The sequence below is a fragment of the Mustela putorius genome, unplaced genomic scaffold (genome assembly GCF_011764305.1).
Source record: "Mustela putorius furo isolate JIRA1106 unplaced genomic scaffold, ASM1176430v1.1 tig00000695_pilon_pilon_pilon, whole genome shotgun sequence".
Taxonomy (NCBI): domain Eukaryota; kingdom Metazoa; phylum Chordata; class Mammalia; order Carnivora; family Mustelidae; genus Mustela; species Mustela putorius.
In genome coordinates, this window is record NW_025421447.1 from 6,196,402 (window position 1) to 6,223,923 (window position 27,522).

Here is a 27,522-nt window from a genome sequence, read left to right on the forward strand (position 1 = left end):
AGGGCCCACGGCTTTGGCTCCTGGTCTCTCCGGTCAGGGAGGCTCTCTGTGCCTCGGTTTCCTCACACGTAGGATGGGGAGGGAAACCTAACCCTTTGACAGCACTGGTTTACAGATGTCAAGTGTCTACAAGGATGCCCGATGCTGAAAGCTTCGGGAGCACGAGCCCTCGGACTCCGACCCACAGTGCACCCCGCGGGTAGAAAGACAGATCCGAGGGAGCCTCCCCTCACAGGGCGCTCAGACCCCAGGCCCCCGCCCTGCTTCCACCCGCCTCCTTCAGAAGTGTGAGCTCGTCCCTCCCCTTCCTCTGGGTCCCAGCAGGTCATCCGCGTGTTCCTCCCTTCCTGCCCCACCTCTCCACCTCCAGGCGTGGCCAAGCCAGAGACCAGCATCCCCTCAGTCCCACCAAGGAGCAGGCCACTGTCTTGCTTGCCACCAGCATTTATTTCCGTGGGGAAAGGCTTGAAGGCCTGGATGGGTCCCCGGGGGGGCTCGGGGCCTACAGCTTCTCACTTGGCCTTCGGGTTGCGGAACTTGCGTCCAGCAAAGACAGCCTTGTCCCCGAGAGCCTCCTCGATCCTAGAAGGCAGGCCAAGTTAAAGCTGCGCCTCCCAACCCCACCGCCCCAGGCCCCCCACATCCAGGCCCGCTGTGCACCACACCCATACCTCATGAGCTGGTTGTACTTGGCCAGGCGCTCTGAGCGGCAGGGGGCACCCGTCTTGATCTGGGGAGGAAAGGGGGTTGCGTGTGGCTGGTAGTGGGAGCGGCCTGCAGGGGCATCCAACCCAGGCAGGAAACCGGGGACCCCAAGAAGGCCCGTCAGACACTTGGGAGCTGTACCTGCCCCGTGCAGAGCCCCACAACGAGGTCGGCGATGAACGTGTCCTCGGTCTCCCCAGAGCGGTGGCTCACCATCACTCCCCAGCCATTAGACTGAGCCAGCTTGCAGCTGGGTGGGGAGGAAACTCAGTAAGATCGACCGGGGCCTCAGAGGGAAAGCCCAGGGCACAGTGGGGCTCTCCCCTTTGGTTTGGGGCAGTGGGCTCTTGGCTGGGAGGGGAATGACTAAGTTCCTTGGGAAGCAGGAGAGAAGGGGAGAATCTCGATTTCAAGCGGGAGCTCCTGAGATACTGGTGGGAAGGAAAGGCAGAATCTGGGGGAGGAACCCAGCAGGCTGAAGGTGGGGCACAGCAGGGTCGCTGGGGCAAAAGCTCTGGGGCCGGGAGGGTGGGACGGGGCAGGAGCTGGGGGACCTCAGATGTGGCTGGACAGGCAGAGTCGGGGCCGGGGAGGCTGCGGCTGCCCGGGGGCCGGGAGGCACTCACGCCTGGATGGACTCGGTCACAGAGCCGATCTGGTTGACCTTCAGCAGCAAGCAGTTGCAGGCCTTCTTCTCGATGGCCTGGGCGATCCTCTTAGGGTTGGTGACTGTGAGGTCGTCCCCCACAATCTGGATGTTAACTCCCGAGAGGAATGAGGTCCAGGTGGCCCAGTCATCCTGGTCAAAGGGATCCTCGATGGAGACCACTGGTGAGTGGGGGGGGAGAACCGGTTAAAGACCGGAGGGGCCTCGCAGGGCACAGGCCGGGAGAGCCCAGAGGGGATTTCGGCAGGCTTTAGGAGCCGCAGAGGCGCCCCAGTCCCCGTGCTGGGCCTGTGCCGGGGTCCCAGGCAGGAGCGACAGCACGGCTGGAGGGGGGTCTCACCAGGATAGTTCTTAATGAAGTTCTTATACAGCTCTCCCAGCTTCTCCCCAGTGATGTGCCGCGCGGGGTCGTCGGGGGACTTGAAGTCGAGGTCGTACTTCCCGTTGCGATAGAACTCGGACGCTGCCACGTCCATGCCGATGACCACCTTGTCTGGGTAGCCAGCCGCCTGGATGGCCGTCTTCAGCAGCTCCAGGGCTGGGGAAGGGGCAACAGGGGACCTGAGGGTCCGGGTTCATGGTCCCTGCAGCCCCTCCTCCGCGGGGACGCGGGGGCGCTGCCCCTCAGAGCGCTCACACTGACCCTCATTGTTCTCCAGGATGTTGGGTGCGAAGCCGCCCTCATCACCCACGTTGGTGGCATCCTTTCCGTACTTGGCCTTGATGACCCCCTTGAGGTGGTGGTACACCTCCGCGCCAATGCGCATGGCTTCCTTGAAGGAGCTGGCCCCCACGGGCAGGATCATGAACTCCTGCATGGCCAGCTTGTTGCCGGCGTGCGAGCCCCCATTGATGACATTGAAGGCCTGGCAGGGGGAGGGAGGGGAGGGCAGCTCAGACCCGGGCCAGCTGGGAGGGTCCAGCTGGAAGCCCGGCGTCCCGAATCCCCAGCTGCAGGGTCTAGAGTGAGCAATCTGACTTCTCAGGGTCTCTCTCCTTGTTTCTATAAGACGGGAGTACCACCCGCTTTCCCGCAGGGTCTTAAGCTCAAAATCAAACAGACTGGAAACGAGGCCTCCGGGGGTGCCTGGTCTGTGACAGCCAGTGGCGCCGCTGCGGAACCTTCCGTGGGGTCCGTGAGCTCGCTCCCTGCATTAGCGAGGTCCTGTCATCACTCCCACTTTACAGACGAGGAAAACGAGGCAGAGAGTGCAGTTAGGCAACCTCCTCTAAGATCCGTGAGCAAACAGGCAGAGCCGGCTGCCTCCAGGACAGCCTGCGCAGGGAAAGCACCGTCGGGGCTTAAACCAGGGGCCTGTGTTTGATAAAGATTAAAGGAGATGGAGACGCCAGACCCTTGGCCTGAAGCAGCTGTCCATCTGACCCGCGGACTGGGGTACAGGGCACAGTGAGCCGTCCCAGTTAGCACCAAGCCCAGCACTGGAATGCGAAGGAACATGGGGCAGCGGGGAGGGTGAACGGGGGGGGGGGGGGGGGGTTTAGGTCCAGAGAAAGCATCAGAAAGGCTTAATGGGAGGCTGGGATTGTGGGAAAGAGGGAGGGGCCAGGCCGCAGCTCAAGAGGTTCCCTTTCAGGAAACTGTTCCCTCGGAGCTGGGTCTCGAAGCTAGACTTTCCAGGGGCTGCTGCTGCGCAGCTCCCTTGGTGGGGTGGCCCCGTCACTGTGGCGTGGGGCGAGGGCAGCTGTACTCACAGGAACCGGGAGGACCAAGTCTGGGTTCCCGGCCAGGTCTGCAATGTGCCGGTAGAGAGGGACCCCCTTCTCCGCCGCGCCAGCCTTGCACACGGCCAGGGAGACGCCCAGGATGGCATTGGCCCCAAACTTGGCTAGAGGAAGCAAACACAAAAAAAGGGTGAGGGCTTCTCCCCCATGGCTTGGGGTCACCCCAGGGAGCATTGGAAGGCCAAAACACTGGGCACGAAGGGTGTGCTAAGAGCGGTCTCCCCCAGGAGCCCCCGCCCCAGGGGAATGTGTCAGCTTCAGGCCTGGCGGTGGGCAGGCACCAGGAAATGCCTATGGAGTGAGTACAAATCCAGCCAGCCACGGTGTGCCCTAAATCATGGGATGCAGAAGTAATCCTAACCAGGCCTCCAGCCCGGGGTCCCTCCCACCCCTGCCACATCCCATCCCTTCCCCGGGCCTTCCACTCACACTTATTCTCCGTCCCATCCAGCTCGATCATAAATTTGTCAACTTTTTCTTGATCCACAACGCTTAGTTTCTGGAAGGAGAGGTTGGGGGGCAGGGGATGGGGGGCAGAGGTCATGTTTGTCAGGAGTCAGAGCATACGCTGTGGGAAGAAGTACAGGTATTTGGGGGAGACGATGGACGGGTGGTCTGATGAAGCAAGGCCTCTCTCAGGCTTGAGCTTTGGGGGTGGGGGCACAGGGGCATGGTAGGGGCAGCAAGCTCCCTCTTGCCTTTTCCAGCAGAGCGGGACCTAGGGTCTTGTTGATGTGTTCCACGGCCTTCAGGACCCCTAGAGAAGCCAGGGGGCGGGGCGTTCAGAACTCTGATTCATTCAGGCCTCTTCCCATAGATCCCAGCTTCTCAAGCGCGCTGGGTTCCAGTCCTCCACATCCCACGAAGCTGCTGAGTGCCCAGGTCCTGACCCCACCCGCACACGGAGGCTCGTCCCCCATCACTTTCCCTCACCTTTCCCCAGGTAGCGGGATTTGTCTCCGTCTCTCAGTTCCAGGGCCTCATAGATGCCCGTGGAAGCTCCGCTGGGCACAGCTGCTCGGAATCGGCCTGGGTGGGTTGAAGGGGAAGGTTACACACAGTCCCCTGCACCCTCAAAGGGCCAGAGTATGCTCTCGGAGCTCAGGGCCAGGGGCTGGTGCAGAGGGAGACTCCTGCTTCTCCACCCTGGGGAGCCAGGCTGGACGAACTCTAGGGAAGGGGATCCCAGAGAAAGGAGAGGATATTGGGCAGAACTGGGGGGTGGGGAAAGAACCCCCCAGGCCAGGGTCTTGAGGCAAAGCCACGCCAGGGGCCTGTGTTACCCTTGGCTGTGTGCAGGTCCACTTCTACTGTGGGGTTGCCCCTGGAGTCCAGGATTTCCCGGGCAAAGATCTTCTGCATGGCCATGGCTGCAAGACAGGAGGTGTGACTGCGTGTGGACAGCTGATCCCTGAAGGAACCCGAAATCCCTTGCCCTTTAAGAGTCTTCCCCACCCCAAGAAGGCAGGTGCGGGAGCTAAAAATATCCCACAAAAAGGTCACAGACCAAAGAGGCTGGCACAGCCCCCTCCCCCAGAACAGCTCCTGTTCCACCCCTATGCTAGGGATCCAGGGGCCTCTCCTTTAACTGCGCCCTCTGCACGGCTCCCCAGGCCCTCATGGACCCCTATGGCCCGCAGAGGTGCCCTGAGGCCCTCTCCCTCACCTGTCTGCTGGGGCAATCGGTCCTCAGACCGAGCTTGCTAGCGCTTGGACCCTCTCCTGCTATGCTGGTTTTCTTCTTCCTGCTCCTTGGTCTCCTCTAAATCCGTGGCGACCCCAAATTCCCCATCTGGCTCCAACCCTCACTACCCTTCATATACCTCTCTCCGTGGTCTGGCTCCCTGCCCTGGGCACCCCCCATCCTGCTTGCTCCAACCCTTCCATGTCTTTCTCAAGCACCCCCAGTCCTGAGAGGAAGAGAAGCTGACAGCTTCCCCACTTTGTCCAAATCAGCACCACCCTTCCCCACCCCCATCCTCTGAAACTGGAGGATTCACCAGACCTGGGATGTCTTCGAGAGGGGATCAGGGTGAGCTCCGAGTCTAGGTGGCAGCTGGGACAGTGTCAGCTCACCCCCTCTCAGGCTGGGCATTTATCCCCTAAGCACCCTGTGCCCCAGCCAGCCCCGCCTCTCCCCCTCTCCATCCTCCCCCTCCACCCTGGGCTGGCAGCCAAGTGCCCACTACAGCCGAAAGCAGCAGCCTTCGGTCTGGGGCCCGGGGCACCTGCCCCCTTCCCAAAGGTCAATGACTACTCCTCCTTCCTCTCTGTCCCCCAATAAAAGCCCCAACTTTTAATTCCAGCGCTGGGGAGGTGCAGGGAAGGGCCTTCAGATCGGGGATCTCTGCTCTCACCAGGATTATATTCCCCTTTTGCAAAGGTTAAAGAGGGACTAGTGCCCTTTAGTAAAGGCCAGGGGTAACCTGAACCCTGCTGGGCTGGGGAGGGGGCATGGAAGAGGGGCTGCAGAACTGACATCCACACATGCTCAGCTCACTGGGCAGGCGCCCGGCCGCCTCTGCCCTCCCTTGGAGGAGGGGCCGGGGTCCCGGGCAAGCGCTGTGATCTCAAATGGAATCTCCCACTCGGAAAGCGAGAGGGTCTCACCTCTCAGGGTCCTCATGGCGGCCTCTCTGGGCCCCACCCCGGCTCGCGCCTGCTAGGGGGTGGGGGAGGGGGCAGGGAGCCGAATTTAGACGGGCTCTCAGACTTGGCGCGGCTCCCTACTGATAGCGCTGGGCCAGCACTTGTCGCCCCGGGTGCGGAGCGGCAGCCAGGAGCCCCTTTCCCCGCCGACCGCGGGCGCCTCGGAGCGCGGCCCCAGCCCAGCCGTGAAAGAGGTTCCTCAGCGGGGCGCAAAATGAATGGCGGGAGGAGGGGTGGCCCCTGCGCGCCTCTGAGCCTGGCGCGAATCTGGGGGGCCGCAACTCGGGTACAAGCCCGCGGGCCCCTGGGGGCTCGTCACCTCCCCCGCCCTGTCCACGGCCCCGGCCCCGGCCCGGGCCGCGCCCTCCCGGAGCGCTCCAGCCGGGGTTCCGGGCGCGGCGTGCCAGAGTTCAGGAGCCGGCGGGCGAGGAGCGCCGCCACGTGCCCGAGCGCTGCCCCACCCGGCAGCCCGGTGACTCAGCCGCGCGGCTGTCGAGGAATGGGCCCGGGGGGCGTCGGGGGCCGGGGGCGACCGGCGGGACGCCCCTCCCCCAGGGCCGGAAGCGGCCCAGCCCCGCGGCTGCGCGGGCGACTTCACCTGGTCGGTGGTGGGGACCCCGGGCGCCCCTCCCCGCCGGGACGTGGGCGCGCACGACTTCTCAGCACAAGTTTCACAGAAAAGAAGAAAGAACCTGAGGGGCCCGAGCGGGAGGGGACTTTCCCCTTCTCGGAAAAGTTGCAAATCCTGCAAACCCCCGGTGTTCTTCCGCCCGGAAAAGTAGTCCCGCCCCCATCTCCCGCGCCCAGTGACCTCTGCCGCACCGGGCCAAGGGGCACAGCCGGTGACCCGAGTGTGTGTGTGTGTTGGGGGAGAGGCCGGGCGGGGCCGGAATGCGGGGCCAAGGCCTGCCTGGGGGCTGGAGCTGCCCCGGCTTGTGCCCCTCGGGCAGATCCTGGGGACACGAGTGGCCCCCGGTGGGCGCCTTCAAGTCCGGCCCCGGCCACCTCCCCCCGGGCTCCCGCACTTCTGGACTGAATAAAACCGACGGGCAGCAGCGGGCCCGCGCGCGCTGCGCCCCCGCCCTTTCCGCCCGGCGGGAGACACGTCCCCGGCCCGCCCGCCCGCCTCTGCGGGGGGTTCCGTGGCGCGCGCGCGCCCGCCCCGCGAGCCGCCGGCCCCAACCGCTCCGCGCCCTCCCGCCCGGCTCGGCTCCGCGCAGGCGCAGGCGCAGGCGCCGCCGCCGCCGCTCCTGCCCTCCGGCGGAGGTGGGGGAAGGGGGAGCCGGTCCGTTTAACCCTGCGCGCCCCGCACCCGCCTCCACCGCGCGGCTCGCGGCTCGCCGATTAGCCTTCCCTCCACTTCCATGCCCGCCTCGGGTTCGCCGCCTTCCCCGACACAGGCGTCTCACGGATTTTCGGGGCGAAGCGGGGCTAGCCCTGACCCTAAGTGCCCCCGCCGCCGCCGCCCCCCATCCTTTCACAGGGTTTTCCACCCAACTCTGCAAATTTTGCAATAGTGGGAGGGATTTTTAAAATCGCCTTTGCAAAGTTCGGTCTCTGGGCAGGCGGGGGGGAGGGAGGGAACGGGGAGCAGGCCCCGCCCCCCGCCCTTTGCAAATAAAAATCCGGGGGGGGGGAGGAGCAGGAAGTGGCGGTGCGAGGGCTGCTGCACAGCCGAGCGGAGCCGCGGTCCGGACGGCAGCGCGCGCCCCGAGCTCTCCGCCTCCCCCTGCCCGCCAGTCCGAGGCCCCCGAGCCCAGCCCGCCGCCCCAGCAGCAGCGCCGAGAGCAGTCCCCGCAGCAGCGCCATGGCCGGGTGGAACGCCTACATCGACAACCTCATGGCGGACGGGACCTGTCAGGACGCGGCCATCGTGGGCTATAAGGACTCGCCCTCCGTCTGGGCCGCCGTCCCCGGGAAGACCTTCGTCAACATCACGGTAGTGCGAGGCCCTCGTGCCCCGGAGCACCGGCCGGCGCGGACGCGGAGAGGGAGGGACCCGGGTGGGGGCGGGCGCGGACCGCGACCGGGTCCTCGCCCTGGAGGCGGTGCCGATGGCGGCCGCACGTGAGCGGGCCCCCCGCGGCCCCGAGACCCGCGCCCCGGGGCGGCGGCGCCCATCCCTCCCGCTCCCCGCGACGGGGCGTTACATCCGGGGCACAGGGCGGGGAGGGGCGCGCCGCCCGGTGCGGAGGCCCACTTCCGCCTCGGCCAGGGCGGGGCGGGCGCGGGCACCGGCCGGCGCTGGGGGGACCCCCGGCCCCGCTTCCGGCGGCCGGCTCGCACCCCGCCACCATTGTTCCCGCTGCGGGCCGCGGGAGGTCGCCGCGCTCGCTCGGGGCTCCCCGCGCCCCCGGCTTTCTGAGAGAGGGCGAGGCCGCCCCACGCCCCCCGGGGTTGGCTGTGCGCCCCGCGCCCCGGGCAGGCCCGTCCCGGAAGTCCCCGCGCCCGCCCTTCCCGCCATGCGGCGGGGTAACTTTGTGAGAAGTTGGAAGCCGCGCGAGTGAAGGAATGAGGGATGAGGGCTGCCGGCCCCATCACCACCTCCCTGTCCGCGCTGCCCGGAAGTGGGGAGGGGGAGCGGAAGTTCGGGAGGGGGGGAAGGGGATTTCCGGGCGGGAGGGGACCGGATGTGGGGGTTTGGGGTGTTAGGGGGAGGGGGGAGAGGCTCCCTGGGGTGTCTGGACCTGGTTGCGGGGTGGCCGCCTCTGGCCCCGCGCCCCCTTCCCAAGTTTTCCAGCTGCCCCGGAAAGCCCCCCGGGATCTGCTTCCTCCTATCGGGGCACCGCTACCTGGACCCAGACCCTAAGTCACCAGGAGACCCAGGCGTCCGGGCCCCTAGCAACTCCTGCAGAACCTTTGACCAAATAAGGGCAAAGTTGCTTCTCCTGCTTCGCCCGCCCCCTCCCTTCCCCTCTTCGCTTCTGCTTTTCCTGAAGGAGAGTGGTGTGCATCCAAAGGCTCCCCATTCCATGCCTGGCCACTCTGCTCCCTGGCTTTTAGCTCCCTTTATTTCTTGGGTTTGCTTTTCCTATTAAGTGAGATCGAGGCGTCCAGAGGAACGTGTCGTTTCTCTGTAAGCATTTCCTAGGTTTGCCCCGACGCTCAGCAGGTCCTCTTTAGAGGTTCTCAAATCCCGGAGATGTGCACAGAGCAGGGGACATAGAGCCCCTCTGGGGGGAGGTGTGGAGGGCGGGTGGGTCCTTGAAGCCTGTGGGAACCTCGTTGTACTAACCTGATGGCTGCCCCTTTCCCTTTCCAGCCAGCTGAGGTTGGTGTCCTGGTTGGCAAAGACCGGTCAAGTTTTTTCGTGAACGGGCTGACACTTGGGGGCCAGAAATGTTCTGTTATCCGGGACTCACTGCTGCAGGATGGGGAGTTTACCATGGACCTTCGTACCAAGAGCACCGGTGGAGCCCCCACTTTCAACATCACTGTCACCATGACTGCCAAGAGTGAGTTTCTGGCTCTTAACCTTTTCCCAGCTCTGGGATCCCTCCTGTACCTCCTGTTAGTCTTTTGGGTTCTTCCTGTGCGGCTCCCCAGGAGGAGGGGATCACACCAGCCTGCTGGATGCTGGGACTCTGGATTGTTCCTTCAGTTCTCAGTTCCTCCTCTCGAAATGTAAAGAAGTTGAACTGTATTACCTCTTAAGTTCTTCCTGCCCCTGAACCTTTTCAAAGGGGAAACCCTGTTTTCTTGGGAGAGGTAGAGGGGGTGGCCAGAAGTTGGCATTTAGCTGTCTTTTGAACTCTTTTGTTAAGATGTGGCGTGGCAGGCTCCACCGGGTTATTTCTAGCCTGAGTCCCAGGCACCAACCTGCCAGCCTCGGCCCCTGAATTTTAGTGGAGCCCTCTCCAGCTCCAAGCTTGATTTCCCCCTCTTGAAAAGCCCTATTGTTCCAGAGTGACTGACAGCCTGCCTGTGGTTGGGGGGGGGGGTGCTGGGAGAGAGGCGGTTGGGTTACAGCCCCAGGGCTGGACAGCTGCTCAACAGCTGGCAGGGGGTGGAATTGTGACACCTGGGTCCCAGCCTCCTTTCTCTTTTCTCCAGCGCTAGTCCTGCTGATGGGCAAAGAAGGTGTCCACGGTGGTATGATCAACAAGAAATGTTATGAAATGGCCTCCCACCTGCGGCGTTCCCAGTACTGACCTCGTCCGTCCCTGCCCCCCACCACTCCCCACGGCTTTTGCACCCCTGTCCTTCCCAGACACACACATACACCATTTTTATTTTTTGGGCCATTACCCCACACCCCTTATTGCTGCCAAAACCACATGGGCTGGGGGCTGGGGCTGGATGGACAGACACCTCCCCCTACCCAAACTCCTCCTGTGTGTGGTTGGAAAACTTTTTTTGTTTTTTGGTTTTTTTTTTTTTTTCTGAATAAAAAAGATTCTACTAACAAGGTGCTGTGTGGTTTGGCCTGGGGGTCAGGATAGACCATCCCGTGACCCTTTGGCTTAAAAGAGGGTTGAGGGCATAAGAGGGTCTAGGAACTTGGGCTTCCTCGAGTCCTGCCCTGGGGTAAGCACCTGCCCGGGTGGGCCAGCCCTTATGCGGTGGCATTTCCGAAGTCCTCAGGTGCTCTAGCTGAATTGGTAGTTGATGGGAGTCTTCCAGACCAGAGAATGGGTTCAGGCCTGCGGGCAAGGCAGGGCCGGCTGAATCATCCCCATGTGGGTGGGGCTCCCCCTCTCTGAGTCACAGTAAATGCCTGCCGGGGCTGTCCCCATGGCTACAGGTTCTTCTCTTTCAGCACACCCCTGCCCCTTTATGGCAAAAAAAAGAGGGGGGGGTCGATTCCCCAAAAAGGAGTGCATGTGTGTGAGAATGATCTCACCTTTCCTTAGTTCACAAAAACTTTATTGACCCAGTAAGTGAAGACCCAGTCCCTCTCCAGACCCAACCCCCTCAAAAGGATGGAGTTGAGGGAGGGAGAAACCTGGGGTGGAAATGCCCCCTATCCCTCAACACAGAAAACTGAGCGAGGATGAGAGGCTGTGCAAATAGGTCATGGGAGGGGTGCATGGCGGGGGTGGGGGTCAGGGAACTATTAGACCAAGATGGCAGCTGAAGAGGAAGGGGGTGCGGGTGGGGGATCTGTTGAAGACCCGGGCAGAACAGGAGAGGTTGGAGCTAGGGAGCCAAAGGAGGCAGGTGGTGTGGGGCTGGGGCCCAGAAGCGGGGTCCGCTCTGAGGCAGGGTGGTCCCTTGGCTCCCCTTCCTCATCACCCTCTTGCCCCTGAGTCTCGTCCTCGTCTTCATCCCCTGGCCCGCGGTGCACAGGCTGCTTGCAGATGGGACATGTCTTCCGGGTCTGGGTGAGCCAGGGGTCCACGCAGCGGCTGTGGTAGGCTGAGAGATGGGGCGGGGGTGAGGGGGGTGAGGCACCTGCTGGGGAGGCTCGGGGCGGGGCCAGGAAGGGAGGGTCTCACCATGAGCACAGGGAAGCACTCTCAGTTTGTCCCCGTCCTCATACTCATCCAGGCAGATGGCACACACATCATACTGGTCTCCTGGGACAGGAAGAAAGTCCTGTCACTGAGCCCTCCTGGACCAAGGCCCCCGAGAACTCTCGGAGTGGTGCCGCTGAACCCGCCAGATACCCTCCCTGGCCAGAGTAGGACCCGAAGAATCTGGGGTTAGGGAAGTGGGTTTCTGTGGGGGGAGTTGTACGGGTGGGGAGGTAGGGAGTGGAGGGGCGGAAGTGGTGGGGCAGGGCTTCTGCTTAGCCTTATATGGGCACTGGAGGCTCCAGGGCCTGGAGACCCAACCCCTCCTTACCTGTTTCTTCCTTCTCACACCAACTCCTCCCCACTGCTTCCGTCTTTCTGCTCTCAGCTCCCTTCCCGGCAAGGGCTGTCCTCCATCTCTCCCCCCAACTCTTGCATTTAACCACCTGTGCCTTCCACCTCCTGCTCTACTGTCCCAACCTCACTGCGCATGCAGGTGAAGAAAGAGAAAGCCGGCATCCCAGGCTGACACCTGCCATCCCTGCCTCTTGTCTCCCGAGCTCCAGCTCCTTTGGCACCAGGTGAGCCGTGGGAAAGGCCCCCAACTCTGCCCGAGCCTCTCACCTTTCCGATAGTCATGGGTAGGGATCTGCCTGAGCTGCTCTTTGGTCAGTCGATTCCGCTGGAGCCGCTTCCGGTGCTGGATACAACGGACTACCTGGGGAAGGGGGCGCGGGCGTGGGTTGATGTAGGGAACAAAACAGGGCAAATCCAGTACAACCCCCCCACACACAACCTCCCACGCAGACCCAGTCTGGCTTTTAAACCCGCAGCTCTTGCCATCCGTCCCCCACCTCGAGCTACTCACCATCACTGCTCCCATGGCCAGAACCAGTAGGCCCACGATGCCTGTGAAGGGGATGAGGTAATAGCCCAGAGGAAAGCTGTTGTCTGGGACCAGAAGCACCCGAGCCCTGGGGAAAGGAAGGCCAGGATCAGAGGAGCAGGAAAGGCAAAGGGACAAAGTTAACATGCTGGATGGGGCCCACAGACGAGGATGGAGATGGGAGGAAAATCTCGAGGCACCGTGACAAGGATTGGAGGCTGAATGGCTAGGGCACAGAGGCGTGGGCTCCAGGTGGTCACAGAAGGGCTGGAGAGAGGGGAAAGGAGGGACGCGTCCTACCCCTTCTCGTAGACAAAGAGGGCACGCAGGTACTCGGAGCTCCTCTCCCCAATAAACACGGACGGGATCCAGATCTGCTGCTGGATTTCCTCTGCGGGGATCAGTGCGCGACGCTGCGAACCCAGCCCTCCACTCTGCTCCATTGCTAACCCTGGCGCTCGGCTCTCCTGCTCTATCCTGCCCCAAGGACGGACTGTTCTCCCAAGCCGGCGGCCACACACCACCCATATCTCAGCCTGAGCTCTAGCGAAAACCCAGCTCGCCCAGGTGCCGCAGCCTCACCGCTATTCCACACCATGTTCAGAAGCTCGTTGGAGCCCACGTTGTGCACCACCGCTGCGCCATACCCCGCCTTCTGAGCATTCAGGACCTGGGGGACGAGGCAGGGGGTAAGGGGCCATCGTGGCCCTTGCCTCTTCGTGCCGGGTACCTCTGTCACCCTCAGCTCCCAGCTCCCACTGTGCATTCAGCAACCTTGAGGTCAAAGTTGCAGTCGAATCTTCGAAGCAGTGCGATAAAGACTGACCCGTTGACCGGGGCTGGGGGCGGAGGGGCAATGAGGCTGCAGGCATTGGCCGGCTGAGCCTCCACAAGGAAGCCCTGGGGAAGGAAGAGAAGCAAACAACAGTTGGATTCACCGCCCCACGGGGCCCCACCAAGCAGACTGGCTGCCCCGTGCTGTGCGCGTGCCGTCCCTCACTTTCTCACCCCTGAGCGTCCTACCTGAGTCAGAAGTCCACCTCCTGAAGAGGCAAGGACATCACAGGACACCCCTCGGCCAGGCCTCCCACCATCCCTCTCCCGTCCAGGAGAAGCTTCTACCCCACACTTGAAGCTAATTCAGATTCTGCCTTTCAGATTCTCAAATTATAAACTAAGTCTGCACTCGCCCAGGTCACTCCCTCTCCAGCTCCGTGTCCCATCCTCGTCTCCAGCACACACTTCCACAAAACACAGTCCCCTCTGTTAAGAAAACGGCCAAAGGCACCAAAGGGAGCCACTTGTGCTAAGCCCGGGACCCAGACGGACTCCCTGAGTTAGTTCCAGCCTCCCCAGGAACGGAACTGAATGCAGCCCATCTGGAACCAGCGGGTCAGAACTCGCAGGGCCATCTGCCCAACAAGCCCCTGGCCATCCGCTGGAGCAAGAGAGTCTTGCCACGCTCAGCTCTAACTAGCATATAACTTACTTGTCCTGCCCCCTCGTGACCACCAAAGCCTCTCCCTTCTGCGCAACTCCAAGAAGCTCCATCCTGCCTCCCACAAGGGATGCTACCCAGCTCATGAACTGTTGGCCAGAGCCCACACGACCCTGAAGGTTCCCACACCTACAAGTGTCCTCTCTTTCCCGTGCTTGGTGATCCACCAACACCTAACGAACCAGCTCACGGACGCCGGGCCGGGGAGTGCTCGCCGGCCGGCAGTCCTCATGGTGAAGCACGTCAGCACTGCTTACCGGACCGGACTCTCCCTGAAACCCTGAGAAAACGCCTCTCACCCCATTTCCCAGGAAAACAAATCAAGCCGCGGGGAGGTCACGGAGTTCCCCGATGTTGTAAGACCCCGCTGGGAGCGGTGCTCTGCCCCCGCCGTCGCCCTCGTCCCCTTCCACGCCCCTCCAGGGCGCCCGCGGGGGACTCTGTCTTCCGCCTCCTCCAGGCTCTGAACCCACGCGGGACGGGCTCCAAGCTCCAGCCCCGCAGGCGCGAGGCTCGGCTCCGCAAGCCCCTCCCCGGGAGAGAGAAGGTCTGGCGGGGGGCCCTCACCTGCAGGCCCTCCTGGCTCAGGCTGGCCCCGAAGAGAGCGGGTAGGTCCGCGAAGTCCATGCTGGCGTTGTGGTCCGAGGTCTGCGGGCGAGAGAGCCGTGTTCCCCGGCGCCGCGGCCCTGCACCCCGCCCCCGCCCCTCACCGGGCCTTCCACTCACCGCTCGGATGAGCCCCCGCGCGGGGGCCGCCCCCCACAGCACGGCGGCCACCACCACAGGAAGCGGGAAGGCCGCGGGGCGCATGGCAGCGGCGCGAGAGGCCGGGCAGGCCGCACCCCGTAGCAGGAGCAGAAGGGGGGCTTTGCGCCCTCCGCCCCTCCCTCAGGATCCCGGGGGTCCGACCACCCCCAGGCCCCGCTTCTCAGCTACATGGGGGCGCGGGGGAGGGGCCCCGAGTGCGGGCGTGCGGTGCCCAGCCCGGTCTGCGCGGCGGGGCGGGAGGCACTCAATGCGCCGCTCGTGGGTACAGGGACAGGACCGGGAACGGGGACCGCGGCAGGCACAGGTGACAGGAAAACTTCGGGCGGGGCGGGGGCGCTCCGGAGGCGGGACTTCCGGGCAGGTGCGCCGGCGTCCTCGCGGCCGGGGAAGGGCTTCCGGGAAGGAGTCCGGCGGCCTCCAGCCCTGGGCGCTCGAGAGGAAGGACTTCCGGTCCTAAAAGGGCCTTTCAGAGGAAGGTCAGGGCGGAGGGAATGCCTTTGCAGATGCAGCGAGCGCCGCACCCCAGAGAACGATCCAGTCCTTCCCCCCCATGCCCGCGACCTGGGAGCTGCCCGATTTAACAAACCTCTCGCCCTCTCCGGCCGCCGCCGCGGCTGCAGCACCTTCGGGTCTCGCGAGAGTCCTCCCCACGCTGTCACTCCCGCCGAGGAACGCCTGCTGCTCCTATCGCGAGAGAGCCCGCCCCCCTCCCGCCGGCTTCCCTAGCTCATTCTGTCTCGCGAGATCGCCTCACACTGTTTCTCCGCGAGTCCAATTCAGCGAAAAGTGTGGGTTTTGGCTTCCTAAACCAGCCACACCCCTTCCCGCAACACCTCCTCGAAGCCCCGCCTCCGGCACCTCCTTGCTCCCGGCGGCCTTTGCGCCGCGCGCCTGCGCCGGCTTCCAGCTGGGGCCGGCCCCGAGAGCCGGAGGGGCGTGCGCGCGCCCTCGGCCCTGTTGCGCGCGCGGTGTCACCTTGGGCGCGAGTGGGGCCGCTCGCGCACAGGACCCGGAGCCGAGGGCCCCTGAGCGGCGATGGCGGCCACGGCGAGTCCCGGGGCCGGCGGGGTAGACGGGAAGCCCCGCACGTCCCCTAAGTCCGTCAAGTTCCTGTTTGGGGGCCTGGCCGGGTAAGCTCAGGCCCCGGCGTCGGGAGGGAGGAGGAAGGGACGGCTGCGGGTCGGTGGCGGGGACCCGGGTCGGCACGGGGCCAGCGCGGTCCCAGGCATACGCCGAGGTCCTTGGTGGGCTGCCAGGACCTTTTCCCCCGTTGCGGGGCCCCTGCTGGGCTGCGTGCAGGCTCCTTGCACGGCCCGTCGGGCCACTTGAAATCCTCGCCCGGTACTCGGCTCTCCCGGGTCTTGTGGGGCTCCAGGTCCTTGCCCGGTTCCTGTTGGGCTGCGTGAATTTCCAGGTCAGGAGCGCCCGCCTCCTCTCTGGGGTGGGCTGCAGACCGCTCCAGATCGTGCCTGACCCCCTGGAGCGAAGTGGAGCGCTGGCCGTTGCATGCCCCCCCCCACTGGACCTTTTCAGACCAGTGGCTCCTGGCACAGGCGGACACATACATAACCACCAGAGTTCTGGACACTTACTTAATCACGGGGCGGGCCTGGTGCTTGGTGGCCCCTCGTTCCCAGGTTCCAGTGGGCCCTGGACTCCGCTTCTGTCTTCCTCCAGGATGGGAGCAACGGTGTTTGTGCAGCCACTGGACCTGGTGAAGAACCGGATGCAGCTGAGCGGGGAGGGAGCCAAGACTCGGGAGTACAAGACCAGCTTCCACGCCCTCACCAGCATTCTGAGGGCAGAGGGGCTGAGGGGCATTTACACTGGGTACGGGGGAGTGCTGGTGGGAGAGGGAGGCTTGGCAGCTCCAGGCCCTGGCCTGACGCCCTGACCTCTTCACTCCCCAGGCTGTCGGCTGGCCTGCTGCGCCAGGCTACCTACACCACCACTCGCCTCGGCATTTACACAGTGCTGTTTGAGCGCCTGACTGGGGCAGACGGCACGCCACCTGGCTTTCTGCTGAAGGCCCTGATCGGCATGACGGCAGGTGCGACGGGTGCCTTCGTGGGCACGCCTGCCGAGGTGGCTCTTATCCGCATGACCGCCGATGGCCGGTGAGTTCCAGGTCTGAGTCTGCGCCAGCTTCGTTCTCTGGGATCTGGCGTCAGTGGACTGACTCCTTATCCCTGGTCTGGAGCAGAGCAGGGACGCCTGTGGTCTGACCCCCCTTTCTTTGTTCCTGTGGGGCAGGGTGGTCTATCCTGAGCTTGGCCTCTTCCTACCTTCCCACCAGGCTTCCTCCTGACCAGCGCCGTGGCTACAAAAATGTGTTTAATGCTCTGATTCGAATCGCCCGAGAGGAGGGGGTCCCCACGCTATGGAGGGTGAGTGAAGGGGCTGGAGACTTTGGGGGGGCAGGGGGCAGCTCTTGGCGGTCTCTGACACCACACCCCCCCATCCCACCCCCCACAGGGCTGCATCCCTACCATGGCTCGTGCTGTTGTGGTCAACGCGGCCCAGCTCGCCTCCTACTCCCAGTCCAAGCAGTTCTTACTGGACTCAGGTGAGCCCCAGAGCGGGGGCATCCCAGCCTGGCCCGGGCCAGCTCCGCGCTGACTGCCACCCCTGCTTCACCTCCCCTAGGCTACTTCTCTGACAACATCCTCTGCCACTTCTGCGCCAGCATGATCAGCGGCTTAGTCACCACGGCTGCCTCCATGCCCGTGGACATCGTCAAGACCCGGTGAGTGTGCGGGCCGGCTCCTGGAGACAGACAGGAGGCCCCGCTCTGTGTGTCTCTCACGCCCCTGCCTCTCCTGCAGGATTCAGAACATGAGGATGATTGACGGGAAACCAGAATACAAGAACGGGCTGGTGAGGCAGTGGGGCTGGGGGCTCTGGGAGGGCATAGAGGGTGCTGGGGGAAACCGGCCATGGCCTTGGAAGCCAGGTCCTAGCCCCGATGCCCTGCCTACCTGTGCAGGACGTGCTGGTGAAGGTTGTCCGCTACGAGGGCTTCTTCAGCCTCTGGAAGGGCTTCACACCGTACTACGCCCGCCTGGGCCCGCACACCGTCCTCACCTTCATCTTCTTGGAGCAGATGAACAAGGCCTACAAGCGTGTCTTTCTCAGTGGCTGAGGCAGGCCAGGGGCCAGGGGCCCGGAGTGCCAGGGCTCCTGATCTGCCGCTGCTCCCACAGTCAGTGCACCCCTGTGGGCCTGGACTCTACTGCCCTGGGCCCCTCTATTTATTTGCCCTCCACGGTGTGGTTCTCTCCTCTGTGGCAAAGGACTCTGGTCTGTCCTACTCCTGCGTTCCCCTGCCTTGCTTGTCCAGATTCTCATGACCTCTCTGTCCCTGGCTGTGCGTCGATGGCTGGGGGAGCTGGGAAGCTGCCTCGAGCTTTCCGGCCTCCTCTTGGGCGTTAGTTTTGGGGCATGTAGGACAGCAGAAGATTCCCCCTTTTCGGTGGGTAAACCAAGGCAGGGCTGAAGGGACAGGAAGCGGCAGAAGCTGTCAGGATAGCCAGAAGGTCCGCAGCAGGAGGATGTGACTCTCCACCTCACTGAGGACGTGATCAATAAATTGGATTGATGACATCACCCCCAGATCTGGATAGTTGTGGTGGCGGGAGGGGAGGCAGCTGGACAAAGAGGCGGAGGCCCCAGGAACACAGCAGCTGGAGCTTTAAAGACAAGGTATTAAAGAGGAGGCACTTGCCCATTTTATGCAATCGCCAGGTCTGTCGGTCGGTCTTGGTGTGGCGGCACCCGACAGGTAAGGACAGCTGACACTCAGGTCCTGCCTGTTGATTCCTGGCCACCTGCTTAGAGGCAAGGCTCATCTTACAGAATCCCCAGGAAAGCCTCTGCGGCCTGGCGACTCAGAGGAGGGAGCAGGCTGAGCTGTGGGGGCAGATGCCCAGGGCCAGGAGGCTTATAGGAACTTGGGGCGCCGGGGGCGTTGGCCAGAGACTTGATCTGAGCTCCACCCCACGGAGATTGATGTGTGCTTCCCAGGCTCTGCCTCGAGGAGCCCAAAACTCTCCTGGGGCATCAGAGGGCACAGCAAGGTCAACTGGAAGGAGGGCTGGGCAGCGTGAGGCCCAAAGTGGTCTGAGCCAGGCCAGGGGACAGGCAGGCAGCAGGTGGGAGCTGTCCCCTTGGCAGAGCCACCTCAGGAGGAGGAGAGGAGGAGCCCGGCAGCCCAGCGCGCCGGCTGGGACCTCCCGTGTCTGCCACTCCTCTTACCTATTCTGGACATTTGTCGGCCTGGGCCACAGTGGCCACTCTAAAACACCGGGAGCCTGGGTCTTGTCCTTAAGGGGTTCTAAGTCCAGAGGGGAAGATGACCCAGGGGCAGTAGGGGAGAGAGTGGAGAGTGGACCGTGGCAGGGTAACTTGGGGGCCCCGGCCCGGCTGGAGGAGAGAGCGCCGCTGGTGGCGGTCGTCAGATGGATGGGGCGGCACACATGCCGGACTAGAGAGTGAAGTCTTGGAGGGGACTCCTGGGGGGTGGGGGGCAGTGCAGGGAACAGGTGATCTCGAAGCTTGCAGCCCCGGGAGCACAGGGGGAAAAGCCCCTACTGTAAGAAGTCAGCTGGGTGAGCTCATCGAAGCCCTTGCTGGCTGAGCTCTGGGTTTGTGCTGTGCCCACGGGAGGCTTCCAAGCAGGACAGGTGTGGGCGGGTTTTCAGGTTCGTGCCATCCAGAGAAGTGGGGGGGTCTCGAGCTAGGAAGGCTCAGCTCTCATTCCTGTTCTCTGGGCCCCAGAGATGGGGCCAGCCTTGGTTTGGGCTGGAGACCCCGCAGGAAAGACCGCCCACTCTGTGTGGTGAGGGAAAATGGCGGATGGTGGGCAGCGGGAGAGGAGTGGGTTCCAGCGTGCAAGCAGGACGCCTGGCTGGGGCAGGTCGGTGGTCAGTAGGACCCAGTGTGGTGGCGCAGGCCGCCGGGCACACGCACTGGGCGCTGAGTTGGGCAGGTGCAGGCAGGTGTGGGGCGGGTGCCCGCCTGGCTCCTGGGTGCTGGGGGGCTGGTACGCCTCAGGAGTGGCCGCTCCAGGAAGACTTAGGGTTTAGAGCTAGAACTAGTATTCGCGGTGGCCTGGTCGTCAGCCCCCCCAGGCAGCGGGTGCACTTTTGTGGGTGAGGGAGCCAACTTGGGCGGGGGCAGGTGGGGCTTCGGTTGTGCGAGTGATAGGCCCTCTGGGCACTCTGGTCTCTGGAGGAAACACAGGGGTTTTTTTGTTGTTGTTTTGTTTTGTTTTTATTCTGCAAATACCATACAAGGCTGGAAAACTAGGAAATGCCCAGCAGGGGGAAAGAAAAGGAAACCACCATGTTTGTGCTCCCCAGCGACTATCAGGGCCCCGTCTCCATACGGCACTTTCCCAGTTCCCTCCCTTGTATGCGTGTGAGAATCCTGCTCTGTTCCCTTTGCTTTTCCCTCAAGCTTTCCCCAAGGTGACGGTAATGACCTAGTGGTCCCGGAACCAGGAGCTTTGTTCTGTGACCTGCCCGTTCCTCTCCACCCCTGCTGCCTGGCCGTGGTTGTGCGTTTGAGGTTGTGTGTGTGCTGTGAAGAGGAGGTTTCTGGTAAAGGAAAGGTGATGAAGGCCTCCCCCCGACCCCATACTCCTTGCTCACTCACCCCCACCTAGATCCAAGGAGGAAAGCCATCCCAGCCTCTGCAGGTCCCCAAACTGCCCGCCCTCAGAGGCTGTGGCCTGCGTACCTAGTGCCCACTGTGCCCAGCAGGTCCTGACCCCGACCCAGACTCAGGGCCGAGGGCCGTCGTCCTGCCCACAGAGGCCCTATGCGGCCGTTAGCCCGTACCCACAGGAAGAGGCTGGAGCGGAAAGTAGGGAAGGACCCTTGAAAGAAAAGCAGCCAGGCCCGGGGCACAGTCACTTGCTTTCCCCTCTGAAGCTCCAGATGTGTCGTGTGCGTGGCTGTGGCCAGGGCCCGTGACTCCGCATCCCAGGCCCAGGCCAGCAGCGCGATGAGGACCACAGAGGCAAACAGAAGCCAGAGGAGACCCAGCACATAGAAGGCCAGGGGGAGGAGACAGCAGAAGTCAGGGTTGAACAAAGGGTCATTTCTGGAGCTCTCCGGATGCCCCCGAACCACCTCATGGGCCCCTGGGAGGTGGACAGATGAGGGGCTTATCGGGTATCCCAAAATGGTAGGGAGTGAGGTTAATTTTGGGATCTCAAAGAATGTGGTCAGTTCAGAGAGAAATAGAGTTGTTGTGGGCTCTGGGGTGATCGGGGGCATGGTGGAGGTCGTAGTGGGCTCTGGGGTGGTTGGGGGCTTGGTAGAAGTTGTGTTGAGCTCTGGGGTGGTTGGAATTGTGATGGGGGGCTGAGGGGTGGTGGGGGCCATGGTGGAGGTCGTTGTAGGCTCTGGAGCGGTTGGGGGCATGGTAGAAGTTGTGTTGAGCTCTGGGGTGGTTGGAATTGTGATGGGGGGCTGAGGGGTGGTGGGGGCCATGGTGGAGGTCATTGTAGGCTCTGGGGTGGTCTGGGGCGTGGTAAAAGTGATGAGCCCTGAGGTGGTTGAGGTCATGGGCCGGGGCATGGTGGGCTTCAGGATGGTAGGGGGCGTGGTGGAGGGTATGGGGTGGGACATGGTGAGCTTTAGGGGGGTGGGGGGTGTGGAGCGGGGCGCGGTGGCCATGCTGGGCTCTGGCGCGGTTGGGAGCAGGCTCTGGTTCTTCACAGACGCGAGGGTAGAAGGCAGGTGGGGCACGTGGCGGTGTGGGGAAGCCTCGGATACTGAGTGCGTCGGGGCCCACTGGGTTGTGTGGGCTCTGGTGTTGGTGGAGAACTTGACCACAGCCCGTGTGGCAGAGACCTGTCCCACCTCTTCCTCGTTCTCATAGTCATCGTAGCTTAGGTCATCCTCATCACCAAGACTGGGGCAGCCCTTCCCTGGGTAGGTGTAGACAGGCGTGTTGGCCAGGTTGACGCATCGCACGCTCTCCACGTTGGGCGTCATGGCCTTGGCATCTACACCCTCCTTGAACAAGTAGACCTTGTCGGAGTTTCTGTCCAGCCAGCGAGCAAAATAGAGGATCTCACAGTCGCAGGACCAGGGGTTGTTGTGGAGAAAAGTGAAAGGCAGGAAGATGTTCCCAAAGAAGCCCTTGGGTACGGAGCGCAGCCAGTTCCCTTGGAGGTAGAGGGTGTCCAGCTTCTCCAACCCATCCAGGAGTCCCAGGGGCAGCTCATTCAGCTTGTTGTCAGCCAGGCTGAGCTTCTCCAGCTGGGGCACGGGCTGCAGGAGCCCCGGGGGCACAGTCTTGAGCTTGTTGCCACGCAGGTAGAGCTCACGGAGCTCGCCCAGGCCGCTCAGAACGCTGGGAGACAGTGATGTTAGCTCGTTGAAGGAGACGTCCAGGATGGTGAGGGCCGGCAGTGCCTGTCCCAGCAAGGGCAGGCTCTTCAGCTTATTGTGGGACACAACCAGCTTCTCCAGCCGAGGCAGCGTACCCTCCAGCTGCAGGTGGGTTAGCTGGCTCTGACGCAGGTACAGTCGTGCCAGCCGGGTTAGAGACTGCACGGACGCTGTGGAGAAGGCGCCCAGGGGGTTCACGCTCAGGTGGAGGATGGCCGTGTCTCCTGGCAGATCCGTGGGCAGCACCTTCAGGCCCCTGTTGTCACAGTTCACTTCCATCAGGGTGGTCACCTGGGAGACCTCACAGACCTCCTGGGGGTACGACGGGTGTGGCAGCAGGAGCAGCAGCAAGAGGAGAGGCATGGGGACCTGGGGGCAGGGGGACACGTGTGGGCACCTTGTGGGCGCTGGGCATCATTCCCCCAGGTTCGAGTCCCTGCTGCAGCGCACCCACCAGAAACCCAACCCCGGCTCCTGTCCTCCCCCACTGCTCTCTCCCACCCTTGCCCCCGAAAGCCTAAACTGCTAGCCCCACGGCCCCACGTTCTGGATTCTTATCCGTGCCTCAGCGGCCTTGACCCCCAGCCCCAACTCAAGCTTACAGGCATGCAGAAGGACCTCCGAGGGCACAGAGCTGCTCACAGGGTGTGACTCTGCCCTGCTGTCTTCCAGCTCCAAGGAGAGCCTGGGCATGGGCAGGAAGGGGGTGGGCATGGGGAGGAAGTGCTGGTCCGATAGGGACTCCCTCCTGTGACCCGGGAACGGTGACCCTCCCGGACACAGGCCCTTATCACCTCCTTCCACAACCGTCCCCAGCCCTCCTTGTGGCTCTCTTTCTCCCACTTCCCATCTCCACGTGGTGGGTTGGGAGCGGAGTCCTCCAACCACCCCTGAGTCCAGCCTCCAGCTGCCACTTGCTTCCCCTTCGCCGTTGCCAATTTTAACCCTGACCGCCCTCTGCCTTCCCGCTCTCCAGCACGGGTGCCCCCACCCACTGGCTCCACTGTGGTCGAGGTCACCAGTGCCCCCCACCCCTCTAGCTGTCGGACACTTCCCATTATGATCTTACTCACTTAATGCACTGCGTACCCACGGCCCCTCCAACCTTGGCACTCATGCCACTCGTTTCCTGCTGACTTCTCTGGCCTTTCTCGATCTCCGTAGATTCCCTTCCTCTGTTCTTCGTGGAAAGCCAGCCTCCCCGCTGAGCCCGGTCGTTGGCTCTCTCCTTTTCTTGTGCTTCACGAACACTCAACATTGCTCTCGTTCATTCCCTGGCTGTCCAACCCCGCACACCCGCCCCAGCAGCTCACCTCTGCTCTGACCCAGACCCCTCTCCAGAGACCCGACATCCAGGTCCCACTGCATGTTGGATTCCGTGGATGTCCCACGACCATTAAAACAACATGTTCAAAGCTAAGCTCATCATCTCTCCAAATAGGTGACCCGCCCGTATTGTCCGACCCGTGAACAGCACGGTCACCCCCCACCGCACTCAGCTATTCAGTCAGTACAAATAGAATCCCTGATGGTCATCCTTGCCCCTTCCCTTCTTCACCCCCCACACAACCTGTCACCAAGTCCTGCTGGCTTTACCTCCTGATCTCTCCCAAATTGGCTTCTTTCCGTCCCCGCTGCCGCCATGCCAAGTCTGGGACACCAGCTCTTCTCTCCGGCTTCACATCAACATCCTCCCAGCTGGTCTCCTGACACCCTGACCTCCCTTGTCCCCATCCTCCACCAGAGTGGTCTTCCAGAACTGCCTACAGGGCCTCCCTGACATGGCCTCCGGGGTCCTATGTGATCTGACCCTTGCCCACGTGTCCAGCCCCGTCTCTTAATGCTCCACTCCACCTTTCACTCCGATAGACCCTTTTCTTTCTTTCTTTCCTGTGCCTGGACTGTCTTCTCACCCCTTCCGCACCTTGTGCCCAACCCATATTAAAGCCTTTTAAGACCGCCCAGCACCACGGCACCTGGCCCGCCGGCTCAGTCGGTAGAGCGTGTGACTCTTGATCTTGGGGTCATGAGTTCGAGCCCCACGTCGGGTGTAGAGATAACTTGAAAACAGAACCAAACTTCCTGAGACCAAGTGAGGTGCCCTGTTTCAGCAAATCAGCCACCGTGTCTGTTGGTTCATCACCCCTTCCAATGATTAAAATATCCCCCCTCCTGTTTCCCTGGAAAGGATGTCATACAACCACGTGAGTCTGCCACTGTCTACTCACTTCCCCACTGGGGACACTTGAACCAAATGTAAGTTACTCCAAACACTTGATGTTTATACACTTTGCTGACCGCAAGAAGTCCTTGAGAATGTGGGCGACAGAGGATTCGAGCATCGGGAAGTGTAGGGAGAGGCTGTGGAGAGAGAGAGGCTGTGAGGGGGCGTGGGGCCCTAGGGGTGCTAATTGTTGATATACTGGTATTAGGGTTTCTCCTTGTAAGCAACAGAGAATGTCCTGGCGAGTTTAGGATGAAAAGGAATGTATTTGTTCAGCATTCACAGACTTCCCAGTAAGGGCCAGAGAACCAGACTGGGAACTGCGGGCCCAGAGCAGAAGTGGCAGAACCAGTCCGGTGAGCAGAGCCCTGCTCCTGCTCCGAGACCAGGTTCCCAAAGCCCATGCTGCTCGAGCCATGGAGACTCCGTGTCACCATGACCTCCCAGACCCCCCTCCTCCTTTGTGGAGCCAGCTCCCCTTCAAAGTCTGGGTGTCGCTCAGATTAGTCATACACCTGTGACCCGGTTGCAAGGAAGTCTGGGAAACCAAGTCTGGTGACTTTAGCTTCTGTAATAGGAGCCCGATTTGGCTGCTCCAAACATTGCTAAATTGAAGGCTTTTGCAGACACGGAAAAGGGATTCCTCTGGTTTGGAACCTACTGACGTGATCTGCGTGATCTGTGTTTCACATCCCTCACATGGCAACGTTCTGAATTTTTTTTTTTTTCTAATTTCGCCTTTTTTAAAAAAATATTTTATTTATCTATTTGACAGATGGAGATCACAAGTAGGCAGAGAGGCAGGCAGAGAGAGAGGGAAGCAGGCTCCCCACTGAGCAGAGGCTGATGCGGGGCTCGATCCCAGGACCCTGAGATTATGACCTGAGCCAAAGGCAGAGGCTTTACCCACTGAGCCACCCAGGCGCCCCTAATTTTGCGTCTTTGCTTGGAATGAAAACTACTTGGCCAATAGGAATTTTTTTTAAAAGATTTTATTTATTTATTTGATAAAGAATGAGAGAGATAGCCAAAGAGAGAGCACCAGCAGAGGGAGAGGGAGAAGCAGGCTTCCTACCAAGCAGGGAGCCCAATGTAGGGCTCGATCCCAGGGGATCATGACCTGAGCTAAAGGCAGATGCTTAATGACTGAGTGCCCCAGGAATTATTCTTTCAATACTAGGTTGGTTTGCTCACATTTTACTTAGAGGTTTCCCATCTAAGTTAGAAAATAGAAGTGGCTCATAGATTTCTTTTGAGGAGCTTTGTCTTTTTCTGTTTGTTTGTTTTGCTTTGTTACTAGAGTTATGCTGGCTTTAATAATTAAGTTGGAAAATTTTATATTGTCTGGAAAAGTTAGAGATCACAGGGATTTCCCATTCAATGCAGGGTTGGTGGAATTCACCTATAAAACCATCTGGACTGGATGCCATTCGGGGGATAGCTTCTGGACTACCTTTCCAATTTCTATGATTTTTGGTCTTTTGAGGGTTTTTTTTTTTCCTATACTATAATTTTTTTTTTTTCTTTTGAGGTTTCTTGAGTCAGTTTTGGTAGTGGGTAGTTTCTCATAGAATATCTTGCATGTGACTATTCAAATTTATTTGGCAGGTTTGAACATGTTTTGCTCTTATCATTTGTTAAAATCTCCATTTTGTGCTTATGAGCCCTTGTCTTTTCTTTCTCTCCCCACCTCCTCTTTTTCACTCACTGGACTTGCCAAAGATTAGTCTCTTTTATTGGACTAGTCAAAGAACCAGATGGATTAGTTTTACTAGAGAATTGCTGGCTTTTTTCCTGTTTGATGATGAATGTCTGCTTCCACTTTTAATAATTCTTCAAATTTTGAGCTTATTTTCATGTTCTCATCCTACCTTCTTGAGTTGAAATCTTAGTTCCCTTATTATAAATCTTTCTTGCTTTTCAGGTAAATCACTTAATTCATACTTTTCTTTTCTTTTTTTTTTTAAAGATTTTATTTATTTACTTGAAAGAGAGAATGAGAGAGAAAGAGAGCATGAGAGGGAAGAGGTCAGAGGGAGAAGCAGGCTCCCCACCAAGCAGGGAGCCGGATGTGGGCCTTGATCCCAGAACTCCAGGTTCATGATCTGAGCCAAAGGCAGTCGCTTAACCAACTGAGCCACCCAGGCGCCCCAATACTTTTCATCTGAATACTTCTTTGATCCATTTAACGTGTTTTATCATGTAATACCTAAGGGAAATATGTGTAATTCTTTAAATTCAGCATACATTCCTCTTGGATAAGAGGACCCCAGTTTCATTTTGGGAGGTCGCCCTCTCCCTAGAGGAGCACAGACTTGAGAGGAGTAGAGAAGCAGGCACTTTGCCCTCCCACTTTGGAAACCCAAATGTCTTTTGGAAGCTCCTTCCACTGCCTACTTCCTGTCACCACCCAAGTTTAGCTCCTGGCTGTAACCTAATCATGGACGACTGTTCTGGTCCTAGGATTTCAAATGTTGAGTGTGGCGACAAGGCAAGAGAAAATAGAACTGGGCAGCATTCATTACACAAAGTGCTCAGAAAAAACATAGAGTAGTTCCTCCTATTGAGGCCCCATTGTCGCCTGATCCCCGAGCAGTCCTGGACTGTCCGCGCTCACCTGTGCCCAGTGAGTCCCGTCTCTTCCCACCTAGTCTCTGTCACTAAGTTAGGCAGAGGTGATCTCAGCCAAAGAATCCAATTCAATGTTCTGGCTGTAGTTCATTTTTAAAGAGCTTGTGCAGGAGATGTTAGCTGGAGGCCTACCTACTCAAGGTCCACTAAGATTTCTTTTTTATCTCTTGAAAAATCACTCCACCTCCATCCTTAGGGTTCTTGGTGGGAATGATTCTATTCCTGATGCAGAAGCGGACCTCAGCCAGGCCCCGGGGCCCAAGCCAGGAGCCTGACAGAAGCAGGTCAGAGCATCCCGTGGTCAGGCGAGACTGGTCCAGGCACAGAAACAGAAGGCAAGCAGGTCCCTTTCATAAGGGTGCCCGTGACTTCTGTGGGAGAAGGCACACTTTCTCTAGATGTGGACAGGAGATATGGAACCCGGGATGGGCTTGTGATCCCAAGGGGGTGTGGCCTTAGGATGAAGCTAATGTCAGGAAAGGCATTAAAAAAAAAAAAAAAGTGGAAAAAAAAACATTGGTATTGCAAAGATGTTGTACCGAACTAATTGTGACATTCTGTGAGCCAAAAACCTCTTTATTTCTTAAAAAAAAAAAAAAAAAAAAAAGTTGGTATTGGGATATTTACTTGCAACATAATGAGCTTTAAGAGGTAAAAATTAGGGGCACCTGGGTGGGTTAAAGGGGTGCCAGTGGGTTAAAGCCTCTGCCTTTGGCTCAGATTGTGGTCCCGAGGTCCTGGGCTCTCTTCTCAGCAGGGACCCTGTTTCCCCCTTCTCGCTCTCTGCCTGCCTTTCTGCATACTTGTGATCTCTTTCTCTGTCCAATAAATACATAAAATCTTAAAAAAAAAAGAGGTAAAAATTATATTTTCCATTTTTTTAAAGTAGAGT

The 27,522-nt window shown here is 60.5% G+C and overlaps 5 protein-coding genes across 10 annotated transcripts; 2 read left to right on the top strand and 3 right to left on the bottom strand.

Annotated features, from left to right (window-relative positions):
* Positions 1–428: 428 nt before the first annotated feature.
* Positions 429–6,777, bottom strand: ENO3 (enolase 3). 3 transcript variants are annotated; one of them, XM_045083203.1, is made up of 12 exons: positions 6,363–6,777; positions 4,399–4,485; positions 4,049–4,144; positions 3,814–3,872; positions 3,545–3,614; positions 3,086–3,219; positions 2,016–2,238; positions 1,713–1,910; positions 1,332–1,533; positions 847–955; positions 672–730; positions 429–582 (listed from the first exon to the last, which is right to left on the bottom strand). In XM_045083203.1, the coding sequence occupies exons 2-12, from the start codon at positions 4,481–4,483 to the stop codon at positions 513–515; spliced, it is 1,305 nt and encodes a 434-aa protein (XP_044939138.1). In that variant the 5' UTR covers positions 4,484–4,485; positions 6,363–6,777; the 3' UTR covers positions 429–512. The 3 variants fall into 3 exon arrangements, with proteins under 3 accessions (XP_044939138.1, XP_004760508.1, XP_004760509.1); XM_004760451.3 differs by lacking the exon at positions 6,363–6,777 and adding an exon at positions 5,726–6,290; XM_004760452.3 differs by lacking the exon at positions 6,363–6,777 and adding an exon at positions 5,121–5,263.
* Positions 6,778–7,396: 619 nt separating this feature from the next.
* On the top strand, positions 7,397–10,172 carry PFN1 (profilin 1). Its single transcript, XM_045083208.1, has 3 exons — positions 7,397–7,703; positions 9,027–9,219; positions 9,818–10,172. The coding sequence occupies exons 1-3, from the start codon at positions 7,572–7,574 to the stop codon at positions 9,913–9,915; spliced, it is 423 nt and encodes a 140-aa protein (XP_044939143.1). The 5' UTR covers positions 7,397–7,571; the 3' UTR covers positions 9,916–10,172.
* Positions 10,173–10,613: 441 nt separating this feature from the next.
* Positions 10,614–15,123, bottom strand: RNF167 (ring finger protein 167). Of its 3 annotated transcripts, none has more exons than XM_045083207.1 (10): positions 14,959–15,123; positions 14,331–14,825; positions 14,172–14,252; positions 12,881–13,006; positions 12,689–12,776; positions 12,407–12,497; positions 12,089–12,194; positions 11,845–11,938; positions 11,203–11,283; positions 10,614–11,122 (listed from the first exon to the last, which is right to left on the bottom strand). In XM_045083207.1, exons 2-10 carry the CDS (start codon positions 14,412–14,414, stop codon positions 10,821–10,823), a joined length of 1,053 nt encoding a protein of 350 aa, XP_044939142.1. In that variant the 5' UTR covers positions 14,415–14,825; positions 14,959–15,123; the 3' UTR covers positions 10,614–10,820. The 3 variants fall into 3 exon arrangements, with proteins under 3 accessions (XP_044939142.1, XP_044939141.1, XP_012915796.1); XM_045083206.1 differs by having other exon boundaries at positions 14,331–14,835; XM_013060342.2 differs by lacking the exon at positions 12,881–13,006 and having other exon boundaries at positions 14,331–14,835.
* Positions 11,491–17,978, top strand: SLC25A11 (solute carrier family 25 member 11). Of its 2 annotated transcripts, none has more exons than XM_045083205.1 (8): positions 11,491–11,801; positions 16,050–16,202; positions 16,283–16,489; positions 16,669–16,759; positions 16,848–16,938; positions 17,019–17,118; positions 17,198–17,249; positions 17,359–17,978. In XM_045083205.1, the coding sequence occupies exons 1-8, from the start codon at positions 11,506–11,508 to the stop codon at positions 17,512–17,514; spliced, it is 1,146 nt and encodes a 381-aa protein (XP_044939140.1). In that variant the 5' UTR covers positions 11,491–11,505; the 3' UTR covers positions 17,515–17,978. The 2 variants fall into 2 exon arrangements, with proteins under 2 accessions (XP_044939140.1, XP_004760493.1); XM_004760436.3 differs by lacking the exon at positions 11,491–11,801 and adding an exon at positions 15,265–15,502.
* A 1,249-nt stretch (positions 17,979–19,227) lies between these two features.
* Positions 19,228–23,935, bottom strand: GP1BA (glycoprotein Ib platelet subunit alpha). Its single transcript, XM_004760430.3, has 2 exons — positions 22,378–23,935; positions 19,228–22,144 (listed from the first exon to the last, which is right to left on the bottom strand). The coding sequence occupies exons 1-2, from the start codon at positions 22,381–22,383 to the stop codon at positions 20,090–20,092; spliced, it is 2,061 nt and encodes a 686-aa protein (XP_004760487.1). The 5' UTR covers positions 22,384–23,935; the 3' UTR covers positions 19,228–20,089.
* Between the last annotated feature and the right edge of the window lie 3,587 nt (positions 23,936–27,522).